This window comes from Camponotus vicinus, unplaced genomic scaffold, assembly GCF_025532165.1.
Source record: "Camponotus vicinus isolate PSW18456_S1 unplaced genomic scaffold, iyCamVici1.0 SCAF_3, whole genome shotgun sequence".
Taxonomy (NCBI): domain Eukaryota; kingdom Metazoa; phylum Arthropoda; class Insecta; order Hymenoptera; family Formicidae; genus Camponotus; species Camponotus vicinus.
The window spans coordinates 19334553-19348571 of NW_028141967.1; the positions used below are offsets into that span (position 1 = coordinate 19334553).

The 14019-nt window shown below is 34.1% G+C and overlaps 1 protein-coding gene and 2 long non-coding RNA genes across 4 annotated transcripts in view; 2 read left to right on the plus strand and 1 right to left on the minus strand.

Annotated features, from left to right (window-relative positions):
- On the plus strand, window positions 1-8193 carry LOC145967951 (uncharacterized). The gene is made up of 3 exons (XR_014437624.1): window positions 1-526; window positions 6566-6736; window positions 7436-8193. It is a non-coding gene; the product is annotated as an uncharacterized LOC145967951 (long non-coding RNA).
- On the minus strand, window positions 4687-9990 carry LOC145967949 (uncharacterized). Of its 2 annotated transcripts, none has more exons than XR_014437622.1 (3): window positions 9335-9990; window positions 4949-5318; window positions 4687-4867 (listed from the first exon to the last, which is right to left on the minus strand). It is a non-coding gene; the product is annotated as an uncharacterized LOC145967949 (long non-coding RNA). The 2 variants fall into 2 exon arrangements; XR_014437623.1 differs by lacking the exon at window positions 9335-9990 and adding an exon at window positions 5574-5713.
- Window positions 9655-14019, plus strand: part of Nha1 (Na[+]/H[+] hydrogen antiporter 1) — a 22128-nt gene continuing 17763 nt past the window's right edge. Inside the window, exons 1-2 of the mRNA XM_083093063.1 lie at window positions 9655-10894; window positions 12868-13242. Of these exons, the coding sequence (XP_082949189.1) occupies window positions 10566-10894; window positions 12868-13242 (704 nt within the window). The 5' untranslated portion in view covers window positions 9655-10565. The remainder of the gene's footprint in view (window positions 10895-12867; window positions 13243-14019) is intronic.

Below are 14019 nucleotides of genomic sequence, written 5' to 3' on the forward strand. Positions count from 1 at the left end.
AGATGAAATACAGTGTCTCGCGATAAATGGGCGCCGACGCGATGCTGCAGAGACGTGCCCTTTTACTGTGAACCTAGCTTTATTCGCACTGTGCTTTAAGTGACTCCTGTATAGGTCATGTTGCCTCGGAAGTCGCTATTGTTTGCACCTTGACACTCGACCGGTTGTCAACGTCAGTAACATTTTTCATTCTTTAAGAAATCGATACAGACTATAAGCTCACCCTTAGCGTTCGTTATATAAGCCATAAATCCGTGCTATAGCAAGTCAGTCGTTTGCTTGCGATGGCATTAGATGCATTTAAACTTGTAATTTGTGAAGTGAATATTTCGCGTCTTGTAATTTCAGAATAATACAGTAATCTTAAAGGAATACCTAACACGAAACGTTCTCGAAACACATAATTTAACTATCGATTAGATATCGAATCGTTTAGTTGAAACCTGAAGAACATCGAAGGCATAAAGAGACGTTAACAGCAGAAATCGCGCAGTTGATTGTTTCGTGACTTGATCCACGTACGAAGGTGCGTAATAGCGCTACTTATTATTTAGCATCTTGAATAGCATATAGTCATTCTCATATTTCATGTCAAGAAATTTTAATATTTTATGGAATTGTATAAGCGTACGAGGCACGTTGGACGAAACAGCGTGGCATAAGGCAGTAAAACTAAAAGTTCGACATTTCGTTGAACGTGTTTCTTTAGAATGGTATAAAACGTTGGATTGTTTGCTGTAGAATCATAAAAACAGTATTGCAATAAAGTGATTGAACTTCACAATGGATATATTTCCAAATAGCTGTACGAAAACTTTTATAATTTTCAGAAAGATAAAAATGATTTATACCGCTATTTTGTCTCAAAAAGCTTCAATATTTTAAAAATATAGAGTTGGCTAATTATTTATCACATTTTTTTTAATTATTGTTTCGAAATAGCAACTATTATATGTTAAAAAGATTCATAAGTTATTATATGTTAAAATGTAACTATTATATGTTAGCTTTGTAAGCTATTATATGTCAAAAAGATTCATAAATTGTGAAGATTAAAACGATGTGAATTCCATTCCGTATTAAAATTTAATTTAGAGTATTATCATTTTTTATCTCTTTTTAAATGAGAAAAATTTGAAGTATAAATATTTTTATATCAAATTAAAGTATAAAACTTCGATTTAAAAAAGTATGCCAAGAACATCAGAATATTTTTAAAATATTCCAAATATTTGAATATATATCTAAAATTCTATAATATTCTGATCCTATATTATGTCAGATTATATCGGATCAATCTAATGGTAATTCTATATTTAAACATAATTACGTCTATTCATATCGATCTACAAAGGTATGGACTAGCGGTTTGCCAACTATGTCTGCACATATAATTCCGTAATTAACCCTTGAGTAAGCATATGTGTCAATTTGGGATTCTGAAGCATTTCTCGGTCGATTTTTAAGTATCATAAATCTACTTCTACACATATACGTTCAATTTTTCCAACAAAACATAATATTATGTAAGAAAATTCTGCACTAATATAAATACAAAATGAAACATATCATTGAAAATGTAAGAACATTTTTTTATATCTTTATAAAAATCGATGTAGAAATATAGGCTGCAGAAATGATATTAATTATTCAATTTGAAAATATAGTTTCATCGAGTGAAGAATCGTCTACGTCGAAAATAAATTCCGACAACCTGTTTTATCTGTAAATTAGACTTTGACTATTTGATTATTCAATTATACCGATTTTACCGGCGGTGTCTGAAAATTGAAATATTTTGGAAGTACACCTGGGAATCCTCACGCCTCGCATTGTTCCCGAGTTGCGATTGCAAACGGTGGTAGCGGAACGTATCAAATGCAATTATACGTCGCGATGCACCGTAAGGTCGACACGCGAAGACGAGCGTTCCGCGCGCGTCGAAAAAATCTCAGCTGCATTTAAGTCAATGTTATCCCTTCCTCCTCCTCCTCTGTGTTATGCGGCATATCACGCCTTCTTCCTGGCGAGTCAGAAGCCGCGATAACGAGGGCTAATTGAACACGACGGAGACCATTCGCGCGTGGACTTACGCGGTAGACAACATATACGATTCGTCTCGCAAGAAGAAGCTCACCCATCTTTATTTTTTCTAATTGTACGTATATTTTTTATTAAAGTCTTAATTACAAAAATCTTTAGGAAAAAACGAAACTTCTAATAAGAAGTATCTAATAAGATTACGGCTTTTTATCCATCTGTTGTTTTCTACATTTTATTTTTACTGAAACGCTAAAAGATATGATTGGCAAAGACGAATTAATTTTGCACGGAAGTAAATTTAGTTTCTTAAAATTACACGTGTGTAGAATAGGAGAGGGTTCCCTTTAAAACTTTTAAAAAATTATCAGCTTTAAAGGGAAAGGTTATGAAAGGCAACATCTGTTCTGACGCGGACGAGGAGATAACTCGTGAATTCTTGTTTTTCTTTTTTCGTTCAACAAGGCGTGATATTTGCAAACGAGGTGTGCATAGGTTGTACAAAATTTATGCGAACGGGAAACAGTTCTACCCGTGACAATTTTCACAACTGCCATAACAAGAGCTAATAATCGGCGGTAGTCATTAGCGGAAATCCGTCACAGCACAATCCTGGGGAACGTAATCCGCTCTGACGATTATCAGCATGTTGCGATTACGTTCGTCACAATGTGACACTAATTAATTTATCGTATAATGCGCTCGAGAGACAATTCAGAAAAACACTCTCTGCATTTATAAAAATAAATGGATGCAATTTACAAAAAGTAAAAAATGACTAATTAATATATCCTACTCTAATATAAGTTTTTTATGATTTTTTTCTTATCTTTAATTTCATAATTAAATTTAAATTAGACTATGATATCTTATTTTAAACTTTTTCTCGGAAGAGAAACCATTCACTTGGTTAAACTGCACGGGAAATCTATCTGTATGATATCCTGAAAATTCTTGACTAAGCAAAATTTCGAATTTTTTCTCTTTTTTTTTGATCCAGTTTTATTCTACGACAGATGAACGCAATCTGTCGCGTCATACGGCCTCTTTGTAAGAGCCAATATGAAAATATTCTGGTTCGTCCCGTTCTACCGTAGCAGCAGATGCAGAAAATTGAAACGCATTAAAATGCATTGCGAATCTGTGGCACCGTAATGTGATACAATTACGTGAAAGCATTATAAACATGTCTGATACTGAGTTGCAATGCTTCATATTATGAATGTAATATTTTATCATAAATACAAATAATGGACTGGAAAAATGCAGCATAAAAAATTCAACTTTATGAAGATTATGTATTGATGTTTGTTTTAATAGGAAAAATGCAATGTATAATATATTGACATTTAAAAAATCGCGTTTTCTTCGAGCTACCAACTTAATATGGAAGCATTGCAACTTTAAATAGAAGCGAACCGACTACCATTTGCAAGAACGCGCAATTTCTTTCTGATTCCGACATTCGTCTCTATCGTCAAGATATTTATGTATGGGTAGGATGGTGCAGCAGCTGTACCTTGAATTACTTACCTAGATTCTAGTTATGTTACCGATGTCGCATCTTATATTCTTTTATACAATATAATATATATTCTTTATAAAATTTCCTTTCGCATGAAATATGTCCAAATTGTGGCTATAGACAACCTACCGCCTATGAATAATGTAAAGGATGATGATCCATATTCTTACTGCATATTTACGGTTAATAGTGTCTTTGAATTTTGTAGAAATGCGACACTAAAATTTTTTTAAAAATAAATCTGTAATGTGTAGAAATAAATATGGATGTTGCTACTTGACCTATTATTTGTAAAGATTTTGTTTATGTAAAAATGAAGCAAGAATCAAGAGGTGAATGTAATGGGAAATTTATGCCGAGAATACGTGCCAAAGTTCATTGATGAAGAAACTAAAGAAAAAAGATAATTCGCATGCTGTTGCATAAAAGAATATGCAATGGTAATGGCAGAAAAGGGAAAGCAGAAGGAACTTCAAAATATTTCACTTCGGATACGACAAACGTGAAAAATCTTGTATTTGAAACTAACCATTGTAATTTCCATCTCAGTCGATAATTCCCATCTCGGACTTGCATCCGTAATTCGCTTTAACGTGACTTGAGGATTTACCGTATATCCAAAGCACGCTATCGCAAGAAATCTTTAATGTCGCCAGCCGTAGGTAGGTAACTTGAAGAACCACCATCAGCAAGAAAACGAAACTATATTGTACGATTTTATTCGAAAAAGGAATGGAGGAGCTTTTTCGTTCGCTCTTACAGGTTGCCAATATTATTCGGATCAGTACAAAAACCTACAACATTTGACCATGATCGACGTTACCGGGAACGTAAAAAGCAGCACAAAGATCGAAAATGGGACGAATAATAATCAGCGCGGTAGTTCTCAATAAAAATTCTTGTAATGCAAAAAAATTGGAGCAGGGAGCTTGTGTAAGAACATATTTTGACGTATTGGAAAAAAGAGTCGACCGCATCGATTACACATACAAGCTCTTTTTGCTCTATATAAAGCTAAAGGAAGAGATTCGCTCCGATTATTACAGATTGGAGTAACTGTTATCAAAGACTCATAACGACATTCATTCAATCTATTTTTTTTACGTTGAAGAAATAACAAATTACAATAAAAATGTTTTATCAAATGCGTTTTCAACAAAGATAAAATTAAAGTATAATTATCTTGAGTCTATCTTGTATAAAAAGATTGTGTAAGTTTCTCTTGATATTCGTTTTGCGTGCGGATCTATTCAATATTTTTATTCGCAACGTTGCGGGAAAAGTTTTGCTCCTTCCATGAAACTGTAAATCGAAACGGAAACATTCTGAAGTACATATTTTCATTTAGCGGAAGAGGTAAATAGATACCGGCACGTGACGTACAATTTCTCTTCGTTTCTACCACCGAATTATTATAGGGCACGGGGTGCAGCTGCGCAATGAACCGCCTATCCGGCGTGTCGCCGAAACCACTATACTTTCCGTCGTTGTCTGGCAGCCTTTTATCTCCGGGTGATATATGAGGGCGAATAGGGCCTTTCTCTGCGCGTTGGACATTGTGTGTTGGACCATGTTGCAGAATGCGTTGTAGGATCCCGTGTTGCTCCGAGGCTTTTAAGCTAATTTGACGCAGCGCGCGTATCACGCGGTCATTTTCTGCGCGCGACTCGTCTCCTCTTTGCGTTCTTATACATTTCGTTCATTGTTAGTTTGTCAATTATTCCCCTTCCCATCTGTTCCATAGAACGTGACACTGGATGCACAAAAAGTGAGATTTATGTATATGTAATGCGAATAAACAAAAATTTGCATTTTAGTATCTAAAAAAGGTAGATTTATGAGCTAAATAAGTTAGAACTGAAACTAAGAGGAAAAAATACTAAAATTATAAGAGCTGTATACTCAACAAGATGTTAATGCATCATATTTACGCGAGAGAGCTTGGTTCAACTTGACAAATACATTTTTGAGACGATGTCGAGGATACGATGCGATATAAGAATAGCACCTCATTCGCACGTCACAGGCTGTTAAATTTAAATCCGGTTGTGATGGGGACAAAATCTGGCGATTTGTCGTCCAGCGAGGATTCCGTAGAACATGCTCCGCGATATGCACCTCATACACGACCTGGAGTTAAAGCGAAGCACGGGAGGGACGGGTGGTCGATGGAGGAGAGAAGAGATAGATTACAGAGACTAGAGAGACCGGAGAGATAGAGAAGAGGGATATTTGCAATTCCAATCCCATCTTCGACCTCGTCTCTCGCGCAACCTCCCTCCCTCCTCCCTCCTACACACTCTTGCGAGGGACGTAGACGTTTCTCGCGTGACTTTGTCAGCCGCGGAATGTTCAACGATAGACGGACGTAGAAACGAAACAACGTGTTCTCTAAATTACGATACATCACTGCTTGCCGAGACAGAACACATCGCAAATTTTTCACCAATTTTTCCGCGTGGATAGATAAAAATGTTATGCGATTTCCGTTCTCGAATTGCTTCGAACTCACAATCTGTTTAGGATATTTAAGTTTGAATATTTTTTTGTTTTAATTAATTACAATCGATAAAAGCATCAAGAAAGTAAAATTTGCCACAATTAATTTAAATGTCAGCAACAATGATAAAAAAAAATAAATTCTAAAAAAAAGCAGTGTGTGCACTATTAATTTAAATATTTTATATTGGACGTTTATTTTTTTTTTCATTTATTTAACATATTTTTTCTTATTTTTTTGTTAGTTACAGAAAAAAGAGTTTGAAATTAATTTTTACGGATTAATACAATATTTAGTTTTATATTTTTTTTAATTTACAAAGTTGCTATTTTAAAATTAAACATTTTTAAATTTGAAGATTTTATTGTATTTTAGATTTTATTAATTCTTGAAGGAAGCTACTGTGACAATTAATGTAATTCAATTTTCCATATGAGAATTGTACTTGTATAAATCATAAAAGACCAGAAATATATTCATAATATCGTGATATTAAATAGTATTGCAGATTACGGACGAGCATTATCTACATACGACGCATGGAGCCGTATAAGAATACTACATTAACGAGGGACGACAATGCTCGACTTCCGCAAGCGTGTCCGAGAAGCGTATGATTTCATCATTAGTAGAAATTTGACTCGCGATGTGTCCACGGAACTCGGAGGAAGGTGAAATTATTTGTTTTGTCTATTCGTAAAAAATATGCTTTGAATGAATAATGACCAGCACGTTGTATGTAAATATTTTGTGTCTCATTTTATAGTGCACGTATAAAAATTATATAAAAATGTAATATAAGATACATGCTATTTGATATATTTTACACACTATACGACATTATATTAAAAACGATGATATTTCGTTTTAAAAAAGAAAAAAAGATCAAGAATCAAATTCTTATCTGTATTTTAGATTTCCCCCACAGGGATTTATGATTTTGTTAGCATTTCTTGATTTTAGAAAGTTAGATATGTGGATTTAAGAGTTTCGCATTTGAACAATTTTATGATTCCCTGTCTATTAACTCCTTTTTCTCCATTAAACTTGGTTGCGATATCTTGTTAACGATGGAACTTTGTCGATAAATACAAGTACAAGGAGCTGCTATAAATTCTTCCTGTTTTCTGCACGCGTATTCCAACCGTCAACCATCTCTCCAACATATTTCATTTCCTTCTCCGTCTAGGACTCCTCCTTCCTTCTGTATTTTCTCGTTCACCAGACGAGAAATAAATTAAAATAGAAATTTGCACACATACACACACACACAATTTCCTGCGCTTTAAGAACTCAATTCTATTCACTCTACTTTCGCCCATTCAATTTGCCGGTCTTTAATGTAAAACTAAACTTTAATAATTTTGCAGAGCACTAATGAATAAAAATGAAGTGGAATAATAGCAGCCACAGATTTCTTGGAATAAACTACTAAAATGTTAATCTAATTCTTTCTCCCTCTGTAATGTAATTTTGTCTCTCTTTTATTTAATTAAAATATTATATTATATTAATACCAAAAGAGAGAGGAGATATCAAATTAAGTTTCAAATTTTACGATTTATGAAATATGAGATTTTTCAAATTTCATTGTTGCGTTATTTCTTTACATATTCGAAGACTAAAGTTTCGTGTAACAAGATCACTATGAGGAAGTTCGTTTTATTGATCCAAAGTTGGAGAAGTCCATAAATCGAATTCCGATGAATGGCCTTCCAAATAGAATTACGTATGTACAATCGTACAAGCAAACAAGCGCGATGACGAAATGTGACAATAATATTAACAAGTGCCCAAGGATCGATCAATAGATGATGAAATAGATACGAAACAGAACGATTTGATTCCCGATACAGGAGACCGCAATAATCGCATAGTACTCTTGTTGATTGCACTATCAATAAAATTGCATTATAAGTGTCTAGGATTACAAATATGTATCGCATTTGTCCTTATCGACGTTGTAGATTAAATCGAAAAAATATCGCTTGGAAAATTAAAGCGATTGATAAATGATAAAAAGCGAATCTCGATAAAAGGTCGGCATTTAATTCTAAATAATTTTCAGTTTTTGAAATGTAAAAATTAAAAATGCTTTTTGTTGTTATCATGTTATCATGTATTATTTGTTAATGTTAATATTATCGATCTATTAAATGTAATTAATATAATATTAATATAATAGTAATTTATATTAAACTGTGATATTATATTGTCATATTGTGATATAATTAATATTACACTAAATATAATTTAAAATTTCTAATTATTTAGCATTTAAGTATAAATTATTAAATATGAAAAGATACTAAATGAAAAGCTTCATGTTTTTCCATAATTTAGAATTTATATTCTAAATATTTTTTAAATATCTTCTAATTTATCTTTTAAATAAATAACGATTGAATCTACTATACATGAATTTGAAATCGTCAAAAAACTGATGAATCATAAATTAAAACGATTCATGAATTAAACATTATCCGAAGATTATAAATTCTTGTAAAAATTCAATAGATTGATGAATAATCGGAGATTTATGAAACTATAATTATTCTCGTGAAATAATGATTGATTATGAATACCGGCCTCAAATTGTTAATTTCAATATCGAATATCGCTCAAAGCGCTTATGAAGAAGAAAGATCAACGACGATGTGTGCTAAAATTATATGATCTTTTGTATACTTTATATTGTTATATATGTAATATTATATCCTTATTTAATGGCATTCTCAAAACCCGTTATTTGATGCAACGCTATCAAACATAAGTGTGTGCATTGCTTGATTTTATCATTTAGATATTGATAAAACGCACGGTACATCAACGCAGCAATCACGTGTTTTTTTATTTCATGTACACCCGGCTTTAAGTGTAGCAAAACGAGGAAATTGGCTAAGATAAGTACGACTGTAACAACCATGTAGCAACTATTACTAAAACTGTCAGAAAGGATTGCTTTCAGTTGTCAAGAATTTTGACGAGGGATAAACCTGGGATCGAAAATTTACATCCAATCCCGTAATATCTCGGTATTAGTCAATAAATGCTCACTGAATGATATACAGTGATACGGTATTAAATTATTAGTAACATTCATATTCAGCGCAATCTCTCTGCGTCATGCTATTTCAAATAATTTTTAATATCGAGAGATTGGAAATATTTGCCGTGAAAATAATCGATTATTACGAGGATGAATGAGCAGTATAAATAGAAATTAATACACTAATTAGATGTGTATATGCGTCATTCCTCACTAATACCTATAGAATTTGCAAGCGTTGAAATTTCCCAGCAGTTTTATCCCTTGTATTTCGATCGCGACTGCCTGGCGAAATTCAGAGCGCAGCTAAAATATATATTCGATTTAATTTGTCGATCTTCCGGATCGAGGCTCGGGACGAGCCGCCGACAGAAACGCAACGGACCGTTGCCAGTTTGTCAATGAGGTGAACAGCTGTGCCCATCCTGTGTGCATCGCGCGACAATTATCGTCACGGGCCGCCGTGACTGTCCGTGCTCGTTCGTCCACGGTTCGAGCACTTTTTACGAGAGAACCCCACTACCCATTCGCATAAAACACCACTGCTTGCCGCGCACTTTGTCGCTTTTAGTCGCTCGTTAACCGCGTCGTCGCGCTCGTGCTATCGAAACGACGGGGACCGACCGGCAGTAGACTCTTCTCACCGTCCTCACGCGAAGGGGACTCCGTTTATGCGAAAGCCTGAATTACGCTAAAGCGAGATGCACCAGTCGCATCGATCCCGATCGATATCACGCGAACTGTCCGCGATCGCGTCTCCGCATCGAAGCGAATAACCGTGTGTTCGTCGAGCCGATGAGGCCTCCGTCGTCATCGGTTCTTCGTCGAGAGCGCGAAGTCATCATACGGACATCAGTTTGTGATACATGTCCATCGCTTTGTGGAAAAGTTCGCTATCGAACTGCGTCGATGCCGACCCTGAGAGACGCGCTAACGCTGACGCTAATGAGATGGACAAAGCTGTACCTCCAACGTAGTGCGGAGAACTAATCCGGGAAACAAGCATAGAAAACAAGAGATCTAATCTGGTAAAAGCGGGCTAAGGTGCCAAAGACGTCAATCGTCGCAACGTATTAGCGTCGTCGTCCACCGATCACCTCGTCCCTGTCGCGACAGTCAACTCCTGTCACGAGACTCATCTGCTAACGATCGTCGCTAAAGTGGCAAACGTGTGATTCGTCGCAATACGTTCAGCGACTGTGCTTCGGGCTTTTCACGATCAATAGCATCAGTGTATCAGAATTGACAGTTATGTCGTGGTCGATGAGGTGATTTCGATCGCGTTTGAACACAAATCGCACTTATCCACAGCTTCGCGTGGACAGATCGATCGACCCATTTGAGAAAATTCCCGCAAAGAATTTCGGACTTGGTTAAATTTTTAAAATCTGCTAGATCGTTAACCAATTAGCATCGACGAGATTCTTAGCAATTGAAGATCAGCCAGAGAAATGGAGATCGATATGAGCGGCAGAACGAACAAACCCAACGAGGAATTAGCGAAGAGACGAGTGTCAATTAGCGATCAAGTTTTGGGACTTGATAATCCCGCCTTCGAGCATAATCGGCGCATCAGCGCGAGTTCGGAGCACAATTCCGATCAAGGCAGACGGAAATCAATCCTACATCACGGCAGCAGTCACTGCGAGAGCGCGGAGAATATTCCACAATACAAGTTCGATCTGGAAAACGGTAGGATCAACGGTAATAGAAAAAAATCGGCCTATAGTCTGTCCAGTTCGATCAGAGACAAGATTGAATATTCCGAGGAGCTCGAGAGGTGAGACTCGATTATCTCGATAAACTTTGCAAGATCTATCTGTCAATACTTTCAAATCTACTTTCGATATTATTCTAGATCCAACTCGATCTAAATCGAGTTTTGATAACTTTTATCAAGTAAAATGATGATGTATAATCGTTGCATTTTATAAAACAATGGAAACATACGTGTAGCAATAATACAATTAATCGTAAAAAAATTGTAGAGATACTAGCACGAGCACGTGATAATGAGTCATGTGTGATGAATAAATAAACCAATTACTCGACAGGCGATAATAGATCAAAATAACTATGTATTTTTTTGACATCTTATCGTAAATTTTACATAATTTTTTAGGTAAACCATTAGTTTTGATCAATTTCATTGTTTATCAGAGACCAAAAAAATTGTCAAGATCTCTTCAAGAAAACAATGAAATGAACTTCTAGTGAAAATTTTATTTTTCAGAATATTTCTGTAATTTTTTAGAGAATCTCTTATATAATTTTAAATATCATTGAATATATTTAAATAAAAGTAGTATTTTATAATTATTGTCTGAGTTTTCCACTGTGTGCTTTTTGCTACATATAATTAATAATTTTACATAATTCATAGTTCAATGAAAACATTTTTGTAATTTGTATGACAAAGCCATCAAAATTATTTATGCGCTAGTGCGACATTTAGCATCATGAATTATTCTATTTTGTATCTATTGTTTATCACTTATATTCATTTTCTTGATGGTGATTATCTGTGCGCAAAAATATAAAACGTTCTACGTCTGTCTACTAAAAACCTGATTAATTTACATAATTTCAGCTGTAAACTTGTGCTTTCTTTTTTGATGAGTTTATAAAAGGTTTGCAATATTATTTCATTGTTCATTTATGATATAATTTTTACAAAATTCATTAGAAATATTCGCAAACTCCTCATAAAAAATCATGCTTTTACAAGAAAATTCCTTTGAAAATTTAATTAAATTATGTGAAAATAAAAAGAAACCAAAATGTATACTACATCTATGTTTAATTTATTACATACTTTGTATCAATTTACAAAATATTTCAAAATTATAGCATCTGTTTTTCATTAATCCTGCAAATTCTGTATCGAATTTTTCAGTAAAATTTTAATTTAAAACTCAATCAGTAAAAATTTAATTTAAAATTCAAGTACAGAATTATTCAAAAATTATAAGCAAAAAAAGAGAGAGAGAAAAAGGAAAGAAAAAGTAAAAGCTTTTCTCAAAATATATAGCTGATAAATTATTAATTCGAGAATTTATGAATTATTAATTCTTGATAAATGAGGATGTGTATAATATAAATTATAATATACGCCTTCAATTTTATAATAAACTTGTTAACTCGAAATTGTTATTGTACGCAGATATAATATGGTGTAATGGACTACCGCGTGTAAAACCGCAAATAAAATTACCCGTTTGTATTACGTGGAAGTATATAGACAGCATACATTAATAACCGTCAGTATCACGCTTTGAAATCACAGCTAGTTTATCAGTTCCAAATTGTCTCCGCGGATAAGCTAGCAGGTCAATTAGTAGACTGTAGTTATTAATTTATACTCGTGAAGACGTTAATCCAAGCAAATTTCTTTTAAGCGATGTCTAAAGCAATTTTTATTCTTATCGCAAAGAGACAAGCACTTCTTTGTCTTTAAAGTTTGCTCCATCACGATATCACATTTCTATCGCACTTCAAAGGATTTAAATTTTATCAGGCAGTCTTGATACCGATGAATAATTATTCATGTCAAAAACCTCGATATATTTCGTGTGCTATGTAATTATTTGCAGTATCTTTAAAATGGAAGATTAATTTTATGAAGATTATACCACTTTAAATTCCTGAATCATGCGTTATAAGAAATACGTTGGATAAAGGAGGCAATACTCTCTATTGACCGCATTTCGCACACAATGTCCGCATCATTTATTTCATTTACGTCTCTTCTAGGTCGTGGCTGTATCTATTTTGCGCGCGATGTCACGGTCGCGACGACACTCCATCGTGGGAGCCACCGGGTTGGAGAAAAGCATGTCCGCAGCCATTCTGTCCAACATATAGGAAATTCGCACGGGTGTTGTGTCTCTTCCTTTTGGGTCTGTTACTCTGGGGTATTGTCTACTCGGTAATCGGCGATGATGCAGCCCCGGGTGGTCAGTTGTTCGGGTTGGCCGCCCTGTGCATCGCCGCGCATTTCGGGGGTTGGCTGATGTCTTTAACTACCCTTCCAGCCTTGATTGGTATGCTGATCACCGGACTGATACTCCAGAACGTCGGACTTGTGAAGATCGGAGGACAGTACGCCATGGTGATTGCCACTCTACGGTGAGTCACTTGTGGAATTTTCAAAGAACGTTTTATTTTGGAAAACTCTTTTTTTGAAAATATGATTATTTCTAATCGCAAAAAAGCTTTTAAAAAATAATAAAATATCTATTTTTTAATCAATTTAATTTAGAAATTATTTAATTTAATATTTTATATTTAATTTAATATTTAATATTTTAATTTAGGATAAAAATGACAATTATGCGATAATTGTAGGAATAATAGATTTATGAGATGATTATTTAATTCTATCAAATGATCTTTCAAATTTTAAAGTTTATATTATATATATATATATATATATACAGGGTGTTTCATTTTAATCCGACCAGTCGAATATCTCGAAAACCAAGCCCGGGAGAGAAAAATATTTCAGACAAAAGTTGTTTGGTTTCGAGGGGGCCATAAGATGGTATCATTGGTTTGACCTTGAAGAGTCATTTGAAGGTCACGTGAAGGTCACTTCAATTTTTTTAAATGGAACACCCTATATATTTTTGCACACTCTTGTAGCTTATCTCGAGAGCTTTCCAAAACACTATCATTAAGTACCTTTTCGTTCAGTACTTTTTGAGTTATGAGGGTTGAAATAATTTCTTAATTTTACATAAACCGTAAAATATCTTGTAAAATATTCACTTTTCGATTATCTTACCTTAATACTTTTATGTACAAAATAATGAGAGGAATCAATTGGTGTAAAAAAAACACATAGTTGTTTTTAAGAAAAAATATGGAATTGTTAATTGCAAATTACATATTTTTTCTTCAAAA